The 22,997-nt window shown below is 39.2% G+C and overlaps 1 protein-coding gene across 1 annotated transcript in view; it reads right to left on the bottom strand.

The window, feature by feature from the left end:
* Positions 1–499: 499 nt before the first annotated feature.
* The window catches only part of slc6a1b (solute carrier family 6 member 1b), a 37,660-nt gene continuing 15,162 nt past the window's right edge, over positions 500–22,997 (bottom strand). The window contains exons 12-15 of the mRNA XM_072582166.1: positions 21,640–21,742; positions 5,300–5,400; positions 4,109–4,276; positions 500–2,666 (exon numbers count right to left, since the gene is read on the bottom strand). Coding sequence (XP_072438267.1) covers positions 2,562–2,666; positions 4,109–4,276; positions 5,300–5,400; positions 21,640–21,742 — 477 coding nt within the window. The 3' untranslated portion in view covers positions 500–2,561. The remainder of the gene's footprint in view (positions 2,667–4,108; positions 4,277–5,299; positions 5,401–21,639; positions 21,743–22,997) is intronic.

Below are 22,997 nucleotides of genomic sequence, written 5' to 3'. Positions count from 1 at the left end.
GATTTAGAGGGATATGGGCCAAATGCTGACAAACGGGACTAGATCAGATTAGGATGTCTGATTGAGACGGACGAGTTGAACCACAGGGACTGTTTCCATGCTCTATGACTCTGTCACTCTATTTGCAAAGATTGTGCGTCTGGTGATAATTTATTGAAAATTTAACTTAAGCTTCTCACCTTGAGTTAGTTAAAATTCTTCAGGTGAGAGGCTTCTGACGTTTTTTCCGGTTGTGACAAATAAAATGAAAGTGCCAACTACAGCACGGATATGGTGTGAAGATTTGGAGATGTTGGACTGGGGTGTACAAAGTTAAAAATCACACAACACCAGGTTATAGTCTAGTGTGCTTCCAATTAAACCTGTTGGACTATAACCTGGTGTTTTGTGATTTTTAACATTGTGTGAAGACATTGACTGCAGAAAATGTTTTGCTTCATGTTTCAGCTTCATGTAAGGAAGCTAATCAGATTTTTAACATACATTTACTTCCATATAATTACAGTGTAAGATAAAGTTTTTATTTGCTTTCCAAAAATTGACAACATATGTATGACAATCATGCCCTGGTATCAATAACGCCATTTAGAACTTAACTACACCATTTAATATATACGTTGAAAACTGTACATTTGATCAATTTAACATTTATAAATCTACAAAACAATACTCTTTTTACTAGACTCATTATATATTGAATATATTTTATACAAATTAAATACATAGCTGACGTTTAAAGAGTAACACTTTAATAATTTGTTTGTGTTAAGAGTTATTGCAGTGTTAAGGTCTATGATGGAAGAATTATTATTTCTTTGACAAAACTACATTAAATAAGATGCAGACATTTACACTTAATTTTTACACACTTGCTATACAATAACATTTTGACAGATATAGTTGTAATAATTCCTTTAAAAGCAACCAGTGATTAATCAATGCACGTGTACTTTCTATGCTTTTACTTAGAATACATTGTACAATATACTAAATTTTCTTCCATGGTTCTGTTTCCCTGTCACATTTGCGTAGCTGCCATAGACACAAGCTGATGTCTGTCTCAAAGTAGAAAATTGTTGAAGCACTGCCTTGATCGACTGCTACATGATATTATGAAATCAATAGTCATTGACCACTCCCTGCATTATAAAGTACACTGTCAATGCCTGCTTCTGGATCTTCAAATGTAGCAATTTCAAAACACTTGTTGTGACTACTTACTCAATACTAGCTGAAATGAAAGATAATGCTGAAATTAATACAAAGTTTATACAAATATTTAAATATATTCAAATGCTTACCTAATTGAGATGTAATGGCTGCTTTTGACCAGGGGTGTTTGAAAGGAAAGAAAATGAGGATTTGGTGTACTTGGGTAATTCATTAGTCAAAGCTGAGTTACAATATTAATGCCTTGGTTTGAGCACCAAGTGCTAATTTGGTTAGAGATAGTTTAGCTTGGGAAAATGAATAAATGACACAAAACTAATATTTTCCAACATCTAATGAACAAAAATTTGGAGAAGCCAGGACAGTGATATAATGTGATACTGCATACTGCATTTCCCCCTCTATCATTCCCTCTACATGTGCAGCAACATCTTGTCCTTCTCCCAGACTACTTACATCTACATTTACATTCCCCATTTCGACCGACCTATCCTATAAAACTTTGATTCTTATGCCCATCTGTATTATCTGTGCTGTCAATTGTTATTGCAATAAATTAATGTTCTTTCTATGCATTCTTCAGCAAGAGACAATAAATGAACATAATTAAAGGTTTGGACTACCTTGGACACTAATTTAAATTATAAAATGCTATTAATAATATAGAGAAGAATTTATTTCCATTCCTTCTAGTATCAATATTTTGCTTTCTCTCACTGGAGAATAAAAGTGAATCCTCACATTGGCATCTGACAGTGTTACTTAGGTGGACCAGTAGGTGAAGACGAAAACATGGGGAAAGGGCTGAAAAAAGTGGATGTAAAGTGGACAGGGAATTCTTACAGTTTGTAGCATCCACTATCAAGAGTGTAAATGTTACAGGAAGAAAATCAAGTACTATTCTGGAAAATATGACAGGACCATTAAAGAGTAGATAAGAAAATTCTATAATTTTATTGCAAAACCATAATTCTGATTAATGGCCTTAATGCTATAAACTTGACAGACTGAATATGTTGACGTGTATAAAATAATCACGTCTATGTGGTCATAAAATCAAAGGGTCTTACAGCCCAGAAGGAAGCCATTTGGCCCACCATGTCTGTGCCAGCTCTTTGAAAAGAAAACTATAGTTTAAAAAAATGCTAACAGTCTGCCTCTATTGATGGTTCTCTGCCAAAATTACATTGTTATCAAAACCTGATCTGAAACATTTTTTGTTAAGCATTTTACTGATGTCCATCAACAAAGGTTTATAGCCTGTATAACTATTGATCATATTTGTGATAGGAGGTAGGTGCACAATAATGTAACTACAGTCCTTGGTCTCGATCAACCGGTGAAAGATTCATTTTCTGGGCAGTGTTAGTATCTTATATTTAATAAATAATCTACATATAGGCTTCATCGCTTGGAGTGTTGCCATGCTCTGGCTGGTCTGGTCCATTCTCCCGGCGTTTTGTGTCCTCAGTTGGTTGAGTCATAAGTCGAAGACGCTATGAATCAAAAAGATAAAAGTAAAACCCATTTAAAGGCTTGGTTTTGTGGACAATAATGGCTATTCTTCAAATATTAAACACTAATCTCACATCAAGAATGGGAGTTCTTTTGGACAAGCCTGGAGTCCTAGCTAACAAAAATGCAAAACTACTGTTTGTTCTGAGCAAACAATATCAATCTTATAATTAAATGATAAGAAACATTTGAATGGGATATCTTGAATGTGATGAAGCTCTCAACCTGTTTAACTGAAAATAAAATTAAAAACATATTTTCTAGTTGACATTTGCACTTCATCCAAGTGAAAAATGAAATGCTTAATTCACTTCAATAAACTTGATATTCTGAAGTGGTCTTTAATGATCATATAAAGGCAATTGAACCCAGGGAAATGCCGTCCTGTTGAGATAACTTTAAATTCAACTTTTCCTGTCCTGGGATACCTCCTCTTTCACTTTAGCTCAGATTGAAGGATCAACTGATAGGCAAGTGAATATGCAAGAAATACAGCAGAATTCACACCCTGTTTGCACCCACCCTTATATTTACATCAGCAAGTTATGTACAGTAAATGAATGGAGATCTAAAAGGCCAAATCTCTAAGATTGTGAAAGTGAATGACTGACTGTCCTGAAAATTTCCATACCAGGTAGGAGACTTGCTTATCATTAAAGATGTGCAACTACATTTTAAAACAAAAACATTGATATTTTCTTCTTTCACTGAAGAGGAGGATATGGTCAATACAGGTTACTTGGAGATTTCACAGGATCTAATGTTTAACAGATCTCCCTGGATCAAGGTTCACACAGGAATAAAGAAGCCAGCTTTATGTTTAAGTTTTATCAACAAAACAACTGCTGGAAAGATAAAATTCATAGATGTTTGCATAGAATTTATAACCCATTGAGTTTGGTTGGCACGGTGGCACAGTGGTTAGCATTGGTGCCTCACAGTGCCAGAGATCCTGGTTCAATTCCCGCCTCAGGCAACTGACTGTGTGGAGTTTGCACATTCTCCCCGTGTTTGCGTGGGTTTCCTCCGGATGCTCCGGTTTCCTCCCACAGTCCAAAAATGTGCAGGTTAGGTGAATTGGCCATGCTAAATTACTTGCAGTGTTAGGTGAAGGGGTAATTGTAGGAGAATGGGTCTGGGGGGTTGCGGGTCGGTGTGGACTTGTTGGGCCAAAGGGTCTGTTTCCACATTGTAACTAATCTAATTCTCAAAAAAAGCCCTATTCTGATCAGGCATTATTGTGTCTTTCTATCTCCTGTGATGCTTTGTATTTTCAGCATTTCCTGTTTATTTCAGAATTTCAGCATTTGCATTATTTTAATTTTGTACTTTTCAATTTGGATGCTGGAATCCTGGTTACTTTTCAGGAGTTATGTTCACAATAAAATGTATCAAAAGTAGCATATTAACTGTTTTCACATACCTGTTTTAAAGAGCCCTTTGAAGTGAGGAACAAATAACCCATATAGCCAGGAATCAACATCATGGATGATAAAGCCATAAACCAGCCCACACCTTGGCCCCACTTGGGAAAAACATAACTTCCCATCGTAAGTGGTGTCATTTCAATAGCACTGAAGAGAAATACACCCTGGGAATCAAAGAATTCCTGGATTCATATAGCATCTTATTTCATCATGCAAAAACATTACAAAGCACACAATGCATTTATTTGAATCATAGTTACTGCTATTAAATGAACACAGTTCAACAAAATCCTGAAGTAAAAATAGAGAGCATTTTCTAAATTACAACAGTGATAACATTTCTAAGGTCATTCACAGGGCATTACTGCTTTAATATATCTGAATAGTGTTATGTAAATGATAATGCACCTAACAGTAGTGTTGGGTAAATATGGGGCTGGATGGGTTACTCTTCAGAGGGTCAATGTGGACTTGTTAGGGCAAAGAACCTATTTCTGTACTGTAGGGAATCTAATCTAATCTAAACTCCCACAAACCCCAAGGTGATAATGACCAGATAAGCTGCTACTTGTGATTTGCACCAAGGGACAATTCACCTGCTCTTCTTGCCATGGAATCTTTAAATCCATGTGAACATGCAGGTGGGATCACGATACCACACTGGAATATAAACATGGGTTCAAACCCTGGACCCAACAAATTCCTTCAGATGACCATGACTGTGTATCTGCTCCTTTCCACTGGCCAGTCCCAGGCGCTGTGTGCAGCCTGTGTGCCTTCATGAAAACCACAGCATCCCCCTGAATAAGTGCTTGATGAGCTGTTTAGTCATGTTAATTGGCCTAAATAATCAATTGGCTATGATCTCAGGCTTGCCTCCTGAATCCTGGTGAAACTGACCGATGCTAGGATATGCGTCAGGAAACCTGCATGTCACTCAATGCCCATAGTTTCCCTCTGCCCTTCTCCATTCCTGCCCCAGCAGAACCTAACCCATTCCATTGTGTACGCTGCTCTCAAACTATTCCAGCAACTGAGGCTGTCCTGAAGACATTTGCAATTTGTGGCCACTGACCTTATGACTGACTTGTGAAGTAAGTTTTGTGATGATTGTAATGGAACACATGAGCAGTTTGTATTTACTAAAAATGAATAATTTTACATTAAGATAGCAAGCTTTGCCTTACCCCCACGATAATTGGAGTGAAAAATGACCAGCAGAGTTTCCACCACAGACAGGGTTTGTGGCCAACCATCTCCCCGATGTTGTCAAAGAATCTGTTCACGCCTGAAGAAAAAAAATGTTAATTTACTGATATTCAGATAGTAAATAAGCAAATACAGTGATATGAAGCACATTGATGTCCTTATAGAAACAAGCACACTCAACACTAGTTAATTTGAATGTAATAATTCAATAAGTAAATCTGTTAACTTATTGAATAAATAAAATGTTACTGCCCTCTGTGTAAAGGGTAGAATCAGTATGTGAATTAAAACTGTGAAAATGTTATAACAGGTATTCTGCACATGAATATGATATTGTGAGCATTTGTTTTCTCCAACAGTGCAGATTAATTAAGATGTGATCTGAAAACTAAGTAGGCACTCATATGCATGTTTCATAGCACACAATTTATTGCTGGGTATTTTTAAAGCAGTGTGGACAAATCAATATAGCTTAATGACATTCTGAGAACAGATGGGATTTGTAAACTGTGTAGTTTAAACAAACATATTTTTGTAGAGACTGTTTATCAAACTGGATGTCAGGTATATCCTTCACAAGTAGAAATAGGTTAATCTTTCATAGTTGACTATTTCTGAACAAGGTGCACTTGAAATGCATGTTTATGGTTAACTTGTGAATGAAACAAACTGCTTTTCAGTAACTAATAATGGACCATTTGATAATTATGGTACATTTTTTGGATTAATTATCCATTATTCTTTTCAAAGTTGCCCAAATTTATCACTCAGTTATTAATTTCAAAATTCTAGATTGACATGCTCAGCAGTTCCACTCTCTCAGGTCATCAGTAAGTGTCTATCTGCTGTAATTGATTATTGCTGGCTTCCTTTATATTGCCTTCCAATCTAACTGCTTCTCTCATAGAACAAAGACAAAACATGGACTTTTGTCTTATTTCACTGGTGAAAAGATAGCATGAGCACGGGTTATTTGTAATCTCCCACTGGGTCTGAATGGAATCTCAGTCGAAGTAAATCTTCTTTTCCAGCAAATCGTGAAACAAATAGGCTGAGGTGGAAATTAGTTTGTCAGATATTCTAGTCCTGATGACAAACTGTATATCAATATCATACCATACCTTTCCATTGCTTTTTATTCCAAATAAACATAGGGAAAGCCAAGAAAATACCAAAGATTGACTACAGTATTTGAAAACCAATTCGTTTCTAAGAATTTGTTCTTAGATAAACATTGAGAGTCAGAGAGTCACAGAGATGTACAGCACAGTAACTTCAGTCCAACTCATCCATGCTGACCAGATATCCTAACCTAATCTAGTCCCATTTGACAGCACTTGGCCTATATTCCTGTAAACCCTTCCAATTCATAAAACCATCCAGATGCCTTTTAACTGTTGTAATTGTAACAGCCCCCATGACTTCCTGTGGTAGCTCATTCTTTACACGCACCACACTCTGTGTGAAAAAGTTGCCTCTTAGGTCCCTTTTAAACTTTTCCCCTCTCACCCTAATCCTATGCCCTCTAGTTCTAGATTCCCTACCCCAGGGAAAAGACCTTGTCTATTTACCCTATCCATGCCGCTCATGGTTTTATAAACCTCTATAACGTCACCCCTCAGCCTCCGACTCTCCAGGGAAAACAGCCCCAGCCTATTCAGCCTCCCTGTGGCTCAAATCCTCCAACCCTGATAACATTCTTGTCAATCTTTTCTGAACCCATCCAAGTTTCACAACATCTTTCCGATAGGGGGGAGACCAGAATTGCATGTAATATTTCACAAGTGGCCTAACCAATGTCCTGTACAGGCACAAAGTGACCTCCCAACTCCTATACTCAATGTTGTGTCCAATAAAGGAAAGCATACTAAACACCCTTTTCACTATCCTAACTACTTGTGACTCTATTTTTAAGGAGCCACGAACCTGCACTCCAAGGTCTCTTTGTTCAGCAACACTCCCCTGGACCTTACCATTAAATATATATGTCCTGCTCTGATTTGCAGTTGCAAAATGCAGCACCTTACATTTATCCAAATTAAACTCCACCTGCCACCCCTCAGCCCATTAGCCCATCTGATCAAGATCCTGCTCTATTCTGAGGTAACCTTCTTCTCTGTCCACTACACCGCCAATTTTGGTGTCATCTGCAAACTACTAACTATACCTCCTATGTTCACATCCAAATCATTTATGTAAATGATGAGACGTATGGACCCAGCACCGATTGTTGTGGCACACCACTGGTCTCAGGCCTCCAGTCTGAAAAACAACTCTCCACCACCACCCTGTTTTCTACCTTCAAGCCAGATCTGTATCCAAATGGCTAGTTCTCCCTGTATTCCATGAGATCTAACCTTGCTAACCAGTTCACCATGAGGAACCTTGTCAAACGCCTTACTGAAGTCCCTATAGATCACATCTACTGCTCTCTCCTAATCAATCCTCTTTGTTATTTCTTCAAAAAAACACAAGTAAGTTCATGAGGCATGGTTTGCAAAAAAAAAGCATTGTTTCATTCAAATGAATTTCACATTTGTTTGGCAATCATTTTGAATGCTCCTCTCGGAGTTTGCAGCAAGCAGCAGAATTTTTTCCCATGAATGTTTTAAAGTAAGAAGGGTGAGCTGTTTAAGAACAATCTTGTCACACACTTGAAATTATAAGGGTGCAGACGATATATTGTGATATGATGCTATGCAATTAGTAAAAGTCACAATGGTCCTACTCTCCCATTAGTGAGTGATGACTGGTGGTGATTTAACCTGAGCGTCACCATGCCTCAATCAAGGAGAGAGATTGAGATGGAGTGTCCTTTGCGCTAACCTCAACTGGTGTAGAAGTTGCACCATGCTGTTTAGTGCTACTCTACATTGCCCAGCCAACTGAGCTAGACAGCGAATACTGAGTTGAAGACATTTCTCATGAGATTTTTGGCTGAAATATTTGATTCTCCATTGTTTCCTTAAGTGTCCTGCAATAAAAGTAGTGTTCTCATGTTGCTTGGCTGTTATCCCTGGTAAACAATCATGTTGACAATTTCTAGATTGTTACTGATTTGTTATCTTGATCCAAATTCAGAAATTTTCCTCAGTCAAAAACTCATCAGCCTTATATTTTCAGTTTTATTCCCAAGTATTAGAACTGGGCCACTAATCTCTTCAATTCTTTTTCATTTTTGTCTCTCCCAGTCTGTGAGATTTTCTGCAGGAGTATTTCTTTCTTCCAAATTCCAAACATAATTGGAACAGTTACAAGGTGGGACAGCACAGTGGCTCAATGGTTAGCACTGCTGCCTCACAGCACCAGGGTCCCAGTTTTGATTCCAGCCTCGGGCGACTGTGTGGAGTTTGCATGTTCTCTTTGGAGGGTCAGTGTGGACTTGTTGGGCTGAAGGGCCTGTTTCCAAACTGTAGGGAATCTAAAACAATTCTGTCCAATTGGCAGCTGAAATGCTGTTGTCTATTTTATATAGTTTCTTCAAACTTCCATGTTTTAGATGTCAGTTCCATTTTGGTTCTTTCTGTAAACCCATTTCTCTTCTGATTTTCAGTGGAAAATAGTCCCTCATTTTTCCCTTAACAATACAAGCAATGAAAAGGAAATTGCTTAAGTTTTACCATTAAAATAACTGAATATGTTATGCCATTAATAATGTGCAACTTGCTTTTCAACAATAAATTCTGATGAGACGTCATTGACCAGAAACACTGATTATGTTTCTCTCTCCATAGATGCTGCAGGAATGATTGAATATTACTGGCACGTTCTATTTCAATTTTGAAGATTGATTATCCTGATGGTTTGAAGCATGCCTTGTTCTCAGAGGGAGTTGAATAATAAAGGATGGGAAATTAGATTAGAGTCCATACAGTGTGGAAACAGGCCCATCAGCCCAACCAGTCCACACTGACCCTCCAAAGAGTAACCCACCCAGACCCATTTCCCTCTGACTAATGCACCTAACACTATAGGCAATTTAGCATGGCCAATTCAGCTGACCTGCATATCTTTGGACTGTGGGAGGAAACTGGAGCACCTGAAGGAAACCCACGCAGACATGGGGAGAATGTGCGAGCTCCACACGGACAGTTGCCCAAGGCTGGAATCGAACCTGGGACTCTGTTGCTGTGAGGCAACAGTGCTAGCCACCCCCAGTTAAAGTCCTGTTTAAAGTCTGCCTTGGTAAAAAGATTGCGATAAGGCTAAGTGTCCGCTGGAGTTTCCACTTCTTTTGTCATGGTTCTTACACCAAAATTAAAAGCCACCCTCTCCACAATGTATAAGCATAGCAGACAAAGCAATAAGAGCTGATTAACATTGAAATGTTCTTCGTCGCGAACAAATATCCTCAAATAAAGCATATAACTTGCCCTAAAAGATGAAATGTTTGCCTCAATTCACTTTTTGTATTTATGGCTACTACAGCTGCATAATAAAGATGGATATCACTAATAGATTTCCTCATCGACAATATAAGATAGCTGATAGCATCATACACACAAAAGCTGTATTAATTTGATGACAGCTGCAGATAATTTAATGGAAGCATTATATATTGGTGCCATTTCTATGACTATAATCCTAGAACTGCAATTATACTGAAGCTGCCATTATTAGAGTATTAGCTGCACAGTATGATGCTCTGTTAGTATCAGTTGAATCTGAATTACATTGTTTCTGGTCATATTAAGGTCAGATGCCATGCTGTGCTGCATTTTTCCTTGAACTTCTGTTCATTAAGCAATTTATTTCAATGGCCTTGAAACTATGTCACAGAATACCAGGGTACATTTTGTCTTGAATGTTTTTTCTCTATTCTTTTTGCAGTAACAACTTGTTTAACTGTAAGCATATTAATTTCTCCGCTCCTGTAAGAACACAGAAACCTAGAAGTCCACCCTAGAAGTCTGCTTTGTAATACAAATAGACTATGCCTAGTCTGCACCTCAACTTCATTTATCTGCCTTTGTTTCACTTCCACGACTATCTTTAATTAATAAATATCAATCAAATTTAATACTGAACATCTTCATTGACTCAGCATTCATTGCTTTTTGTGGTGTGAGCACCAGATTTGTCCAACCCTTTATTGGATAAAGTGTTTCCTGATTTCATTCCTGCACCCCCAGTACCTAGAAGAGGGATTAGTGGCAATGAATGTACCCATAAAATGTTGTTAGGCCAGCCACCAACATTATAAGAATTAGTAATTAATGTAAGACTGAGCTGACCAACACTGAAGCTTAGCAACAACTCAAAGCAGCATGAGTGAGCATTTACCCTCCAACTTTATCATTACTGTCAAGTAGCTTTTCCTCATATTTGTGCTATAGTAGCAAACTACCATGAACCCAGAGTCAGAACCTGACTATGCTCTGCAGTCAGGCTACAATGTTTTTCCTGATTTACGTTAAATAAGTAAAGCAGTTCAAACTGGAAAGTGCGCCTGAGACAAGCTTTGGAAATTGTCTCAGAGCTTGCTCCCATATGTTCACAGATGAGGCTGTCCTGACACTAGTATTGTTGCATACTTGGATCCCAATTGTATCAGTGTAAGTGATACTGTATCGTGGGAAATGCTCAAAGCAGAACGTCTGACATACATTCAAAAAGTTCAAAGCTGACTTTATAGAGGTTTACAAAATCATGAGGGGCATTGATAGGATGAATATACAAAGTCTTTTCCCTTGGTTGGGGAGTCCAGAACTAGAGGGCATAGGTTTAGGGTGAGAGGGGAAAAGTATAAAAGAAACCCAAGGGGCAACATTTTCACACAGAGGGTGGTACGTGTATGGAATGAGCTGCTAGAGGAAGTGGTGGAGGCTGGTACAATTGCAACATTTAAAAGGCATCTGGATGGGTATATAAATAGAGGAAGGGTTTGGAGGGATATGGGCCAGGTGCTGGCAGGTGGGACTAGATTGGGTTGGGATATTTGGTCGGCATGGACAGGGTGGACCAAAGGGTCTGTTTCTATGCTATACATATCTATGACTCTATGACTCTATCAGAATTTAAATAGTTACAAATGAAAAACATGTTTAGTTTTAGATCTGTACAGAAAACTATGCAAAATGAATGTAGATATTGTCCATTGTTGATAGTTCTGTATTCTCTGGAGTTTAGAAGAAAGAGAAGTGATCTAATTGTGACATACAAGATTATAAAGGAGTTTAACAGGGTAGACACTCCATGTCATAGAGTCATAGAAATGCAAATGGACCCTTCGGTCCAACTCATTCATACCTACATCCTAAATTAATCTAGTCCCATTTGTGAGTGTTTGGCCCATAACCTTCCAAACCCTTCCTATTTAAGTACCCATCCAGATATTTTTAAATGTTGTAATTGTACCAGCCTCATTCCATACATGCATCACCCTCTGCATGAAAAGGTTGCCTCTTAGATGCCTTTTAAATCCTCCCCTCTCACCTTAAACCTATGCCCTCTAGTTTTGAACTCCCCTAACCTGGGAAAAAAGTCTATTTAACCTATCCATGCCCTTCATAATTTTATAAACCTCTAGAAGGCTCCCCCCTCAGCCTCCAAAGGTCCCCGGCCTAATCAGCCTCTCCGTATAGCTCAAACTCTCAAACCCTGGCAACATCCTTGTAAGTCTTTTCTGCATCATTTCAAGTTTAACAACATCTTTCCTATGGCAGGGTGACCAGAATTGAACATAGTATTCCAAAGTGGCAACATGACCTTCCAACCCCTATACTTAATGCACTGACCAACAAAGGCAAGCGTACCAAATGCCTTCTTTATTACCCTGTGTTGCTGAGACTGCACCTTCATGGAGCTATAAATTTGCACCCCAAGGTCTCTTTGCTCAGCAACACTCCCCTGGGCCCTATCACAATTCCAGTCATAATTTGCCTTACCAAAATGTAACACCCCACACTTATTTAAACTAAACTTCACCTGCCGCTCCTCACCCATCAGCCCATTTGATCAAGGTCCCGTTGTGCTCTGAGATAACTTTCCTCACTGACGGCTACACCATCAATTTTGGTGTCATCTGCAAACTTACCATGCTCACATTCATGCAAACCATGCAAACTTACCATTCTTCCTATGGTCACATCCAACCCATTTATACAAATAACAAAAAGCAGTACTCCAGCAAAGATCCTTGCCTCCAGTCCGAAAAAGCACCCCTGCACCACCATTCTTTGTCTCCTACCTTCAAGCCAATTTTGTGTCTAAATGACTAGTTCTCTCTGGATTCCATGTGAGCTTAACTTGATAATTGGTCTACCATGTGTAACCTTGTTGAACGCCTTACTGAAGTTCATATTGACCACATCCACTGCTTTGCCTTCATCAACCCTCTTTGTCACTTCCTCAAAGCACCCAATCAAGTTAGTGAGACACGACTTCTCATGCACAAAGTCTTGATGACTATCCCAACCTCTCCTTACCTTTCCAAATACATGTAAATCCTATCCCTCAAAATCCCCTCCAACAACTTACCCATGATTGACGTCAGGTTCTCTGGTCTGTAGTTTCCTGTCTTTTCCTTACCACCTCTCTTAATTAATGGCACCACATTGGCCACTTTCCAGTCTTCCAGCATCTTACCCATGCCTATCGATGATACAAGTATCACAGCAAGGGGTCCAGCTTTCTCTTTTTAATCAGTTATAGGCCATGGTCTCTCATGAGTCCATGGGTATGTTTGACTTCTTCAGGGATCATTTGAAGGTATCCCTAAAGTGTTTCCATCAGCTTACTGGGAACCTTCTGCCATGGCTGAATTCCAAGTAGAGCAATTGCTTTGAGAGTTGATATCCAGTATACACTTAACATGTCCTGCCTGACGGAACTACTTTTGAGTGAGAAGGCATTAATGCTCGACAAGTTGGTTTGGGAAAGGATGACATTGTTGGACCATCTTTCCTGCTACCATATTTAAAGAATTTTGCGAAGGCTGCACTGATGATACTTCTCCTGTACTATAAGATGCCTGCTGTAGATTGTTCATATCTACAAAGAATTAAGTTGCCTTAGGTCCACTATTGCCTAGCAATCTATGAGCATAGTCATTCAGGAATTGCAGAGTTGACTCAAAAGTAGAAATGGAGTCCAAGACCCATCCTGAATGGTGAACATGCTTGATGAGCCATATAATTTTCTCCTGTCCCTATCCCTTGTGTTTTTGTTTATTTGTTGTCCTGAACTATAGTGAAGTTTTCAGAGTCATATTGGAGCATTGTTGGTATTTGTTTAGAATTTCTTTGAATCCTCATTTAATAATGCAGACCTGCCTCCTTGAAGAGTATGATTCACTCTGTCATCTTCTGGAAGATTACACAGAGGAGTGTCATACAGTCATAGAGGTTTACAGCTTAGTCCCAACTTGTCCATACTGCCCAGTTTTCACAATTAATCTAGTCCCATTTGTCTGTGCTTGGTCCATATCCCTCCATACCTATCCCAACCACGTACCTGTCCAAATGTTTCTTAAATGACAAAAGTATACATGCCTCCATCAATCTGAGACTTGAGTCAGTACTTCCAACACTTGGCAGACTTTATGTATCTAACAATTCTTTCATCAACTAACTTTCTCATCCATTCATTGGGAGAGTTGTTCCAACTTGCTGAGGTGAGATTAGCATCTCAGAAATTGTTTAAATCTGAGGATATTATCAAATATGATTCAAGTTATGAAGTTGAAGAACAATTAGCATTTGTTGTAAAATCCTTTGGGATATACTTTAGGGTCAGATTGTTTCTTTCTGCTGCACATTGGTGTTAATAGAATGCAGGGCTGAGATTTAATTCCATTGAGAAAAGGGCACATATGAATGAGGAGGCATTTTATTGGGCCAAAAGTTTGAAAGCGAATCAGCCAACATTTAATTTCACATTTATCTTCTTGGTCATGCACCTACATCTTTGGAAAGAGTGGAACCGATGAATAAAAGCTGAAAGATATGGGAGACCATCCCAGCCCTTGAGCAGCACGGACCTGGCAGCAGAATTGTACTCCAGCACATTCTTCAATCTCATGGGCCCAGTATTCTTCCACTCAACCACTACCATCAAGCCAGCGATCAACCCTGGTTCAATGGAGAGTACAGGAGGGCATGCTAGGAGTAGCACCAGGCATGTCTAAAAATGAGGTGTCAACGTGCTGAAGCCACCAAACTGGGCTACTTGCATGCCAAACAGCACAAGCAGCAAATGGTAGACAGAGCTAAGCAATCCCACAACCAACGGTTCAGATCTAAACTCTACAGTCCTATTACAATCAGTAGTGAATGGTGGTGGACAATTAAATAACTCAGTGGAGGAGGAGGTTCCACAAATATCCCCATCTTCAACACACTATCGTGAAAAAGATAAGGCTGCAATATTCACAGCAATCTTCAACCAGAAATGCCATGTGTTCCATCTCAGCCTCCTCCAGTGGCCCTCCAGCATCACAGATACCAGTCTTCAACGATTTTGCTTCATTTTATATGATATCAAGAAATAGTTGGAGGCACTAGATACTGCAAAGGTAATGGGCCCTGATATCATTTGGCAATAGTACTGAAGACTTATGCTCTCCAGAACTTGCTGCTCCACTAGCCAAGCTCTTCCAATACAGTTACAGCACTGGCACCTACCCAGCAATGTGGAAAATTGCCCATGTATGTCTTGTACACAAAAAAAAGGACAAATTTAACCCAGCCAGTTACCACCCCAACAGTCTACTCTTGATCATCAGGAGAGTGATTGAAGGTGTCATCAACAATGCTATCAAGCAGCATCTGTTCAGCAATAAACCCTTCAGTGATGCTCAGTTTGTGTTCTGCCAGGACCACTCAGCTCCTAACTTCATTACAGCCTTGGTTCAAACATGGACAAAAGACCTGAATTCCAGAGGTGAGATGTGAGTAACAGCCCTTGACACCAAGGCCGTATTTGACTGAGTGTAGCATCACGGAGCTCTAGCAAAACTGGAGTCAATGGGTATCAGGAGGCAAACTCTCCTCTGGTTGGAGTCGTATCTGGCACATAGAAAGATGGTTGTGGTCAGTAATTCCAGCTCCAGCACATCTCTGCAGGAGTTCCTCAGTGTAGTGTCCTAGGCCCTTCAGCTTCTTCATCAATAACCTTCCCTCCATCATAAGGTAAGTAGTGGGAATGTTCATTGATGATTGCTCAGTGTTCAGCAGTAATCGTGACTCCTCAAATACTAAAGGAGTCCATGTTCATATGCAACAAGATCTGGAAAATATCTAGACTTAGGCTGACAAGTGGCAAGTAATATTAATGCCTCACAAATGCCAGTCAATGACTATCGCCAATAAGTGACAATCTAACCACTGCCCCTTGCCCTCACTGAATCCCCCACTATCAATGTCTTTGGAGTTACCATTGACCAAACACTCAACTGGATTTGCCACATAAACTTAGTGGCTACAAGAGCATGTCAGAGACTAGGAATATTGTGACTTAACTCTCCAGAGCCTATCCATCATCTACAAGGAATTACTAAGGAATAGTCCCCAGCTGCCTAGATGGAGGCAGCTCCAACAACACTCAAGAACCTTCACACCATCCAGGACAAAGCAGTCCATCTGAGTTACACACATTCACAAACTTAGATTAGAATAGATTACCTACAGTGAGGAAACAGGCCATTTGGCTCAACAAGTCCTCACTGACCCTCTGAAGAGTACCCCACCCAGACCCATTCCCCTACATTTACCCCTTCACCTAACACCATGAGCGATTTAGCATGGCCAATTCACCTGACCTGCGCATCTTTGGATTGTGGGAGAAAACCTGAGCACCCGAAGGAAACCCACACAGACACAGGGAGAATGTACAAACTGCACAGAGACAGGCGCCTGAGGTGAGAACTGAACTCAGGTCCCTGGCACTGTGAGGCAACAGTGCTAACCACTTAGCCACCATAACACCCCAACTTCTACTCCCTCCATCATCAACGCTCAGTAACAACAGTGTTTACTTTCTCCAAGATGCTTTACAGAAATTCACAGAAGATTTTTAGACATTCCAACCCACGAGCACTTCCATAAAGTAAGACGGGACAGCAGATAAACGGAAACACCACCACCTGCAAAGTCCCCTCCAAACCACTCACTATCCTGATTTGAAAATATATTGCCGTTCCTTCACTGTTGCTGGGTCAAAATCAAGGAATTCCTCCCTAATGAACTGTGGGTCAACCCACAGCAGGTGGACTGCAGTGGTTCAAGAGAGCAGCTCACCACCACTTCTCAAGGGCAGCTCGGGATGGGCAATAAATGCTAGACAAAAGTGAGGATTGCAGATGCTGGAGATCAGGGTCCAGATTAGTGTGGTGCTGGAAAAGCACAGCAGGTCAGGCAGCATCCGAGGAACAGGAAAATTGACGTTTCGGGCAAAAGCTCTTCATCAGGAATAAATGCTGACCAGCCAGCAACACATGTAGGCCATGGGTAAATTTAAAAACATTTGGGGGGAATGCGGCAAGAATGAAAGATTAGATCCCTGACGTTGAGAAAGTAATGTCTGATCTGCTTAATCAGGTTCCAATGGTTTGGTCTAATCCCACTGGTAATTACTGAGGACCCTGTTTCATTGCATTTGCATTTCAATATTAACTAATTTTGCCTCGTTTATTTGCAGTACAAGATTCTCACATGAATCTAGATGATGCTAATTCCTGACTTAAAATTCTGAATGCTACCTGGAGCCTGAAGCCTGGAGCCTGGACTGGGAAGAAAGAAAGGACCTGGCGGTGGCAGGGGGTGGGGGGAGGTGGGGGGGAGTTGAATAGACAGGGCTAGGGAAATGATTAAGCCCACAAGTCACAACAGGCATAGTCTGATTTCTGTCCCACATGCTCGATCTCTCTCTCTGTCAATGTCTTCCCCCTGCCGAATCTTTAGAGGTGAAAACAATTAAAATCTTATATTTAAAAAATTATAACTAAAGTTCTAACCAAAAAGGTTGAAGACATGTCTCTGAAGGCAAAGACGTACATGCAGACACTTTTCAACAAATCTCAGTCTTCAGCACATGTGCAAGCACCTCCCTTGAGCATACTGCACATGCTCCATGGTGTTAGCAAATGCAGCCTCATTACAATCAAAGTCCATGGATCTCTGTTTTACCATTTTAGAGATTGGATAATCCTGTAAGCCTTGACCAGTCCAGGGTTTACAGGTAAGGTTGCCAGGGAGCTGTAAATAAAACAGTCAGAGCTCTGGACAATCCTCAGTTGGCGCTGTCCTCACAGGTCAGTTTGAGGCTTGGGCTATGGTCTGTCCTGGGGATTTGGATAGTAGACATCAAGGGGGATTATCAAAAGGCATACTGTGCTGGGGAAAATGGGTAACTCAAGTTTGAAGATTGGAGCAATTATGCTGGGATGCAGAAGGTGTAATGACTATGAAGGGAAGAGCTCCAAGATGGGATCTGTTAGAGTATGGAGTATATGGGGTATAGCATGAGGGAAGATTTTCACAAGTTACTGTCACCGTGGCGTCAATGAGGGAGTAATCGATTGCAGTATCGAGCTCGGGAATATGGGGATATTGATAATTAAATAAAATGGCTGGCTGGGAACAGGGGATGCCTCATAGCAGATGGGGATGGAAGAGACAGCAATACATGAGGTTAGGTGAAAGGTTGGGCAGAGCCTGGAACTTATTCTCACGAGTGCAACCTGAACACCATTTCAACTTCAACCAATCTGAATGATGGAATAAGGATGAAAAATGGCTGCCAGCACACTCACAGTTGGGGGAGGGTTGTTTGTTTTGTTAGATGGTCTGTTCCTTTGGATGATGATCGGCCCTTCAAATGTTATTGCATTAACCAGGCTTCCATAAACCTAATTAGAAATCTGCCATTAAAATTGTTCTGCACGTGGGGCTCATGCATTGACAACCTTGCTGTCATTTCCTTCACATGATCTAAGTTCAGTGCAGATGCAGGCAAAGCATACCCTGGGGCACCATTACAGAATGCTGTCATCTGCTGGAGCATCATTTGTGCTTTGAAGATTTGTGAGACCATCTCATCCCAGATCTGCACCAGGTATCCTGGCAGCTGCCATGATGCCAATATTCTTGATATCATTCAAATCCCTGATACATGTGAAGGGCTAAATGCCATCTAAGGATGTCCACAGGGATTCAAGGATTACCTTCTCCAAACATAACTGATGGTGCTTTTATGGAATCTGTTGGCCAAGACGGAGCACAGATCCCAGTGCAGCCCCATTTTCCATTAGGCCCATCATGGACACAGCTACTCAAGGAGATTTTGATGCTTGGATTAATCTGGAGGGACCTAAAATTCACTTGAATGAGCTTAGCATGCTGTGCTCTGAACAATTAGGGCAGGCAATCAGAAGATACGAGGAGCTGGCAGTGCTGCAGTGGTCTTCCAAGTTGTAAGATCAGGAGGTTATTCGTGAAGGACATTACTTTCATATGATACAGCAATGCAGCATCGGGTGCATCAAGCTAAACTTAATTAATACCCACTTCCAAAAGATCTGATTTGGGTGAAGGCATTTGTTACATGTGGATTTTTTTGTTGCAAGGGCATCAGACTCTATTTATGCACAAAAGCAAATGAAACTTCTCTGTTTGTTCTTTCTTCATCTTCCCTATTGTGCAATAAAAGTTACCTTTATTGACTTTTTGAATGCATTACAGCATTGGCCGCTCTCACATTTGAGAATGACAATATTATCTGTTCTGATGAAGATAATAAGTTCAGACTTATATGAAGAGTCTGCTTTACTCTGAATTAACTGGTCTTACAGCTAAAATTACAGTTGATCAGACCATGCTGCTTTTATGTGAATATATATTCACATTAACAGACACAAGATTCCATTTACAGTGCAATGCTAGCTGTGTGCAGTCAGAAAGTTTTGTTTTTCCTTAAACTCCCCACTCCATCCAGGGGCAGTTGGTTGAAAGGTATCTGCTCTGTACTGGAGCCTGTTGGCCATATGACCCCAGTGGTGTTTTAGCTACAGAGCACAGAAGTGCTGAGAGTGCTCTGCTCAGATGCAGGCCCACTCTGCTCAGCTATAAAATTCACAGGGTTGGGGAATACCATTTGGAGGTAAATGAGTTGGTACATTTGTATTGTCTTTTGAGGTGCTTCTCGTGGTGAGGGTAGGGGAAGCTATATGTGGTCACTGCTCTGTCTGAGTACCTGCTGACACCATGCTGACTCTTTGAGAGGAAGAGCTACCTGCAACAAGGTTGAGGTCCCTTGACCCCCTGTTGGCTTACTGCTGATGCTGAGCACCAATGACTGAAGCGATAGAGTGCAGGTTTGTTTGCATTTCCAGCAGCCACTGGGCATTCTGCTGGGCCTGGTTTTCCAATGCAGCTGCCAACGTCTCTGTGGAGACAGACAAGTGCGTGCACACTTGAGCCAGCATTGTTCTGATAATGTCAATGAACTCCTCTAAACTTTGATCCAGTTTACCAAGTCTGTCTTTCAAACATTTCTGCTGATCCTGTTACTGTCTATGCATTTTATGAAGCTATTAATGACAGACACGATGGGGTTATCTTCTGCCTATGGCTGATAAGGTGCCTGGTCTCCGGCAGCCCTCTGAGTGCCAGAGGTCTGGGGCATTTCTTCCTCAAATACCTGCAGAGATACATTAGTGTGCCATTCACCAGATTGTGAATACATGAATTGAAGGCAGAGATGTAAAATCAGTAAAACAGCCTTGGGTCAGGCTTTTAAGATAAGCCAAGATATGGAACAATACTACACCATAGTTTGACCAAAGTATAAACTGTTGCTTGACTGAGGAATGTTACCATTTATAATGGTAGCAAGATAGCAGAAAAAAGCACAAGTTTAATGAAGTTAAATTGCCAGGCCAACAATTGTACAGTTTATCGTATTTTGTAGTCTATCATTCCAAGTTAGATCTGTTGGTCTGAGATTTTTGATTAGTTACAGAATGTTCTTTCTTAATTACTCAGGTTTTTACCATTAGTTTTGATCTGGGTTTAGAGGATTGTGGATTGTGGATAATGCAAATTGTCCATATTCTTAAACAGGGAAAATCTTGAAAATACTCTTGCAGGACAATAGGCTATAATATCAATGAGTTCACCTTTCAGTGAAAATTCAGATTGCCAGGAGTCAGTCAGTAATCAATGTTTTGTTTTACATAACCTTTAAAATATCTGATATGTTGATTTTTTTTTCTAGTTGTCTGACATTGATAGTCTGTATTGGCATCAAGCTCATGGAGGTTATTTATGGCATCAATAGCAATGTATTGATCTGTTGATTTGTTTTAATGAATTGCAGTCAAACAACAGTTCTATTTCTAAGCCAAAAAGCATCATTGCCATGTTCCTGAAGAGAAGTCTGTTATACAGTGTTTAGAAATTTTATTCCTATCCAAATGAAAATCCTCACGTTGACAATTTTTTCCATTTTGTACCCTTTAACAAACCTGTTTATGCAAAAAATGAATGAAGTTATTGAGACATGGCTCATACATGCTAAAATGGACAAGACCAACTGTCAACTGTTAGTTAGACCAGAGATATGCAAAATTGTAGCTTTCCTGTCAATTTTTGAATTCCATTCCAAATTGATGTAATGATTGCTAATTTGGATCTCAAGTGAACGAGCAAGCATTTGTGTTAATAATTTAGGTGTAGATTACTTTGCATACTGAGCATATAAACAAGTATGTTTGAAAAAGATGAGTAAAATGTTTCAGAAAACAGATTTAATTGGATTTGTCTGCTAAAGGTTTGAAATTATTATAATCTAAGGGATTCCATAACTCTTCAAACAAATACAATTTCTTTGGAACACAACTTCTACATTGTTTCACCTAAGTAATGGAACTGTTGTAAAATTATGTAAAAATAGTACACTTTGGGAATTAAAGTCTAGGATTTTCTGACTAAATAGAATTAAATTGTACATATTCCATGTAATTCTTGCAAAACAAAGTCAGGAACCTGAATATTTAATATGTGGTTGGATGTTATTATTGATTTTGCACTGAAACAAACCCAATTACCTAGCTCAATTTTGATTCCTAAATTGTTTTAATAACCTTTTTCAGAGTATATTTGAGCAAGATCTTAAATAATGTGACCTAATATCAAGCTAGCTGGTATCAATTTTTTTTCCCCATTTTGGCCTATAAAGCTGCAATGCCGGGTGAAACAAATGATTGTGAATTCACGATCACTAAAGGAATAAAATGCTGGTATCTTTCAGCGCAGCTCAAATACTTTCAGCACAAATGGTTCACAGTATGAAAGCATATTTAAAAAATCATAATTCTTACCATAGCACCAGGAAATTGAGATGGTTTCAAAGAAAACAAGAAAGAGCAAAGACATTCCACTAGCAGAGTAGTAGTCAAAAAGCTTAAAGACATACAGGCCACCCTAGAGGGGAAAAAAATACATTGTTTATATAATTTTAATGTTTAAGTCCTTATGATACTGTGCATCTCTTTGTTGTGCACAGATGTTGCGGATTATATCTGGCATTCTAATTATATCATTTTATTGACCTTAAATATAAATGGTGGATTAACTATCCTAGCAATAGGTGTTTCATGGATAATTCTGATTAAAATAAACCTGTCACATATGCAAAACTTTACAACACACAAATAACATTGCTATATTGTATTTTGTACAATATATCTGATACATTTTAAAGATGCTTTGACGAAGTTTAGATATTTACCTCTGTGGTTGCAAACATATTCTGCAGATGCCTCCCCAGTATTTAAGCATAGACACCTGATTAACTCTATATGCTAACAATGATTAATAGTCACCAGTAATCTGATTGTTTACCTGTATTGTTTTCTATGGGACAAGCCCAAAGGAATTGTACTTCTAAATATTATTTTCAAACATTTTAATTTCTAAGTGAAGCAATTATGTACAGTCTTAATAATAAGTTACTCATTGAAAATGCTGTATAATAAATTTGCCAAGTCAGTTGTGACTAATTATACATACTTCTACAAATAGTTGCCATATAGTAATATGACAATTCTATACTAAATATATATTATATTATAATCAAAGTAACTCAATTCAAACATCAATACTAGCCTATTTGTCCTAAATGTAAGAAATCAAACATACTATTTTCTTGATGAAATTTAGTTTAGGCATTCAAAAATCAATTTTCTAAATGTTTTTTGCTACAATTAGAATCATAAATCAGTGTTTGGAAACAGTTAACTTGGAGTTAGAAAGAGAACAAACTAGGTACATTACAATGAGCAAAAATGAGGAAACGGATTGTCCTGTCATAAGTTCTGATCTATGTGATGAATCTCAGGTTATATTACAAATTGGAGTACAATGGATGACTAGTAAAGTTTTAAAATAAAGGTGCAAATAATAATGTTGTTCAAGAAGAGCAACTTGAATGAGAACATTTCAAAATTAAAAGAGGATTAAAGTGAATAAAGCCATGAAAAGACAAACAGAGCACTTGATTTTATATCCACAGGCACATAATCCAAAAGCAAACAAGTCATGTTAAGTTAGCGTTTATTGATGAGACCCATTTGGAGTACTGGGTAGAATTTTAGCCACCATTATAGGAAGGACTTAAAAGATATTGAAGAAATTCAAGGTTATTTTATTCGGGGTGCTTGTTAGACATATGAATAAA

Source organism: Chiloscyllium punctatum, chromosome 12 (genome assembly GCF_047496795.1).
Source record: "Chiloscyllium punctatum isolate Juve2018m chromosome 12, sChiPun1.3, whole genome shotgun sequence".
In the NCBI taxonomy this organism is placed as follows: domain Eukaryota; kingdom Metazoa; phylum Chordata; class Chondrichthyes; order Orectolobiformes; family Hemiscylliidae; genus Chiloscyllium; species Chiloscyllium punctatum.
This window is presented reverse-complemented; position numbering and strand designations above follow the sequence as displayed.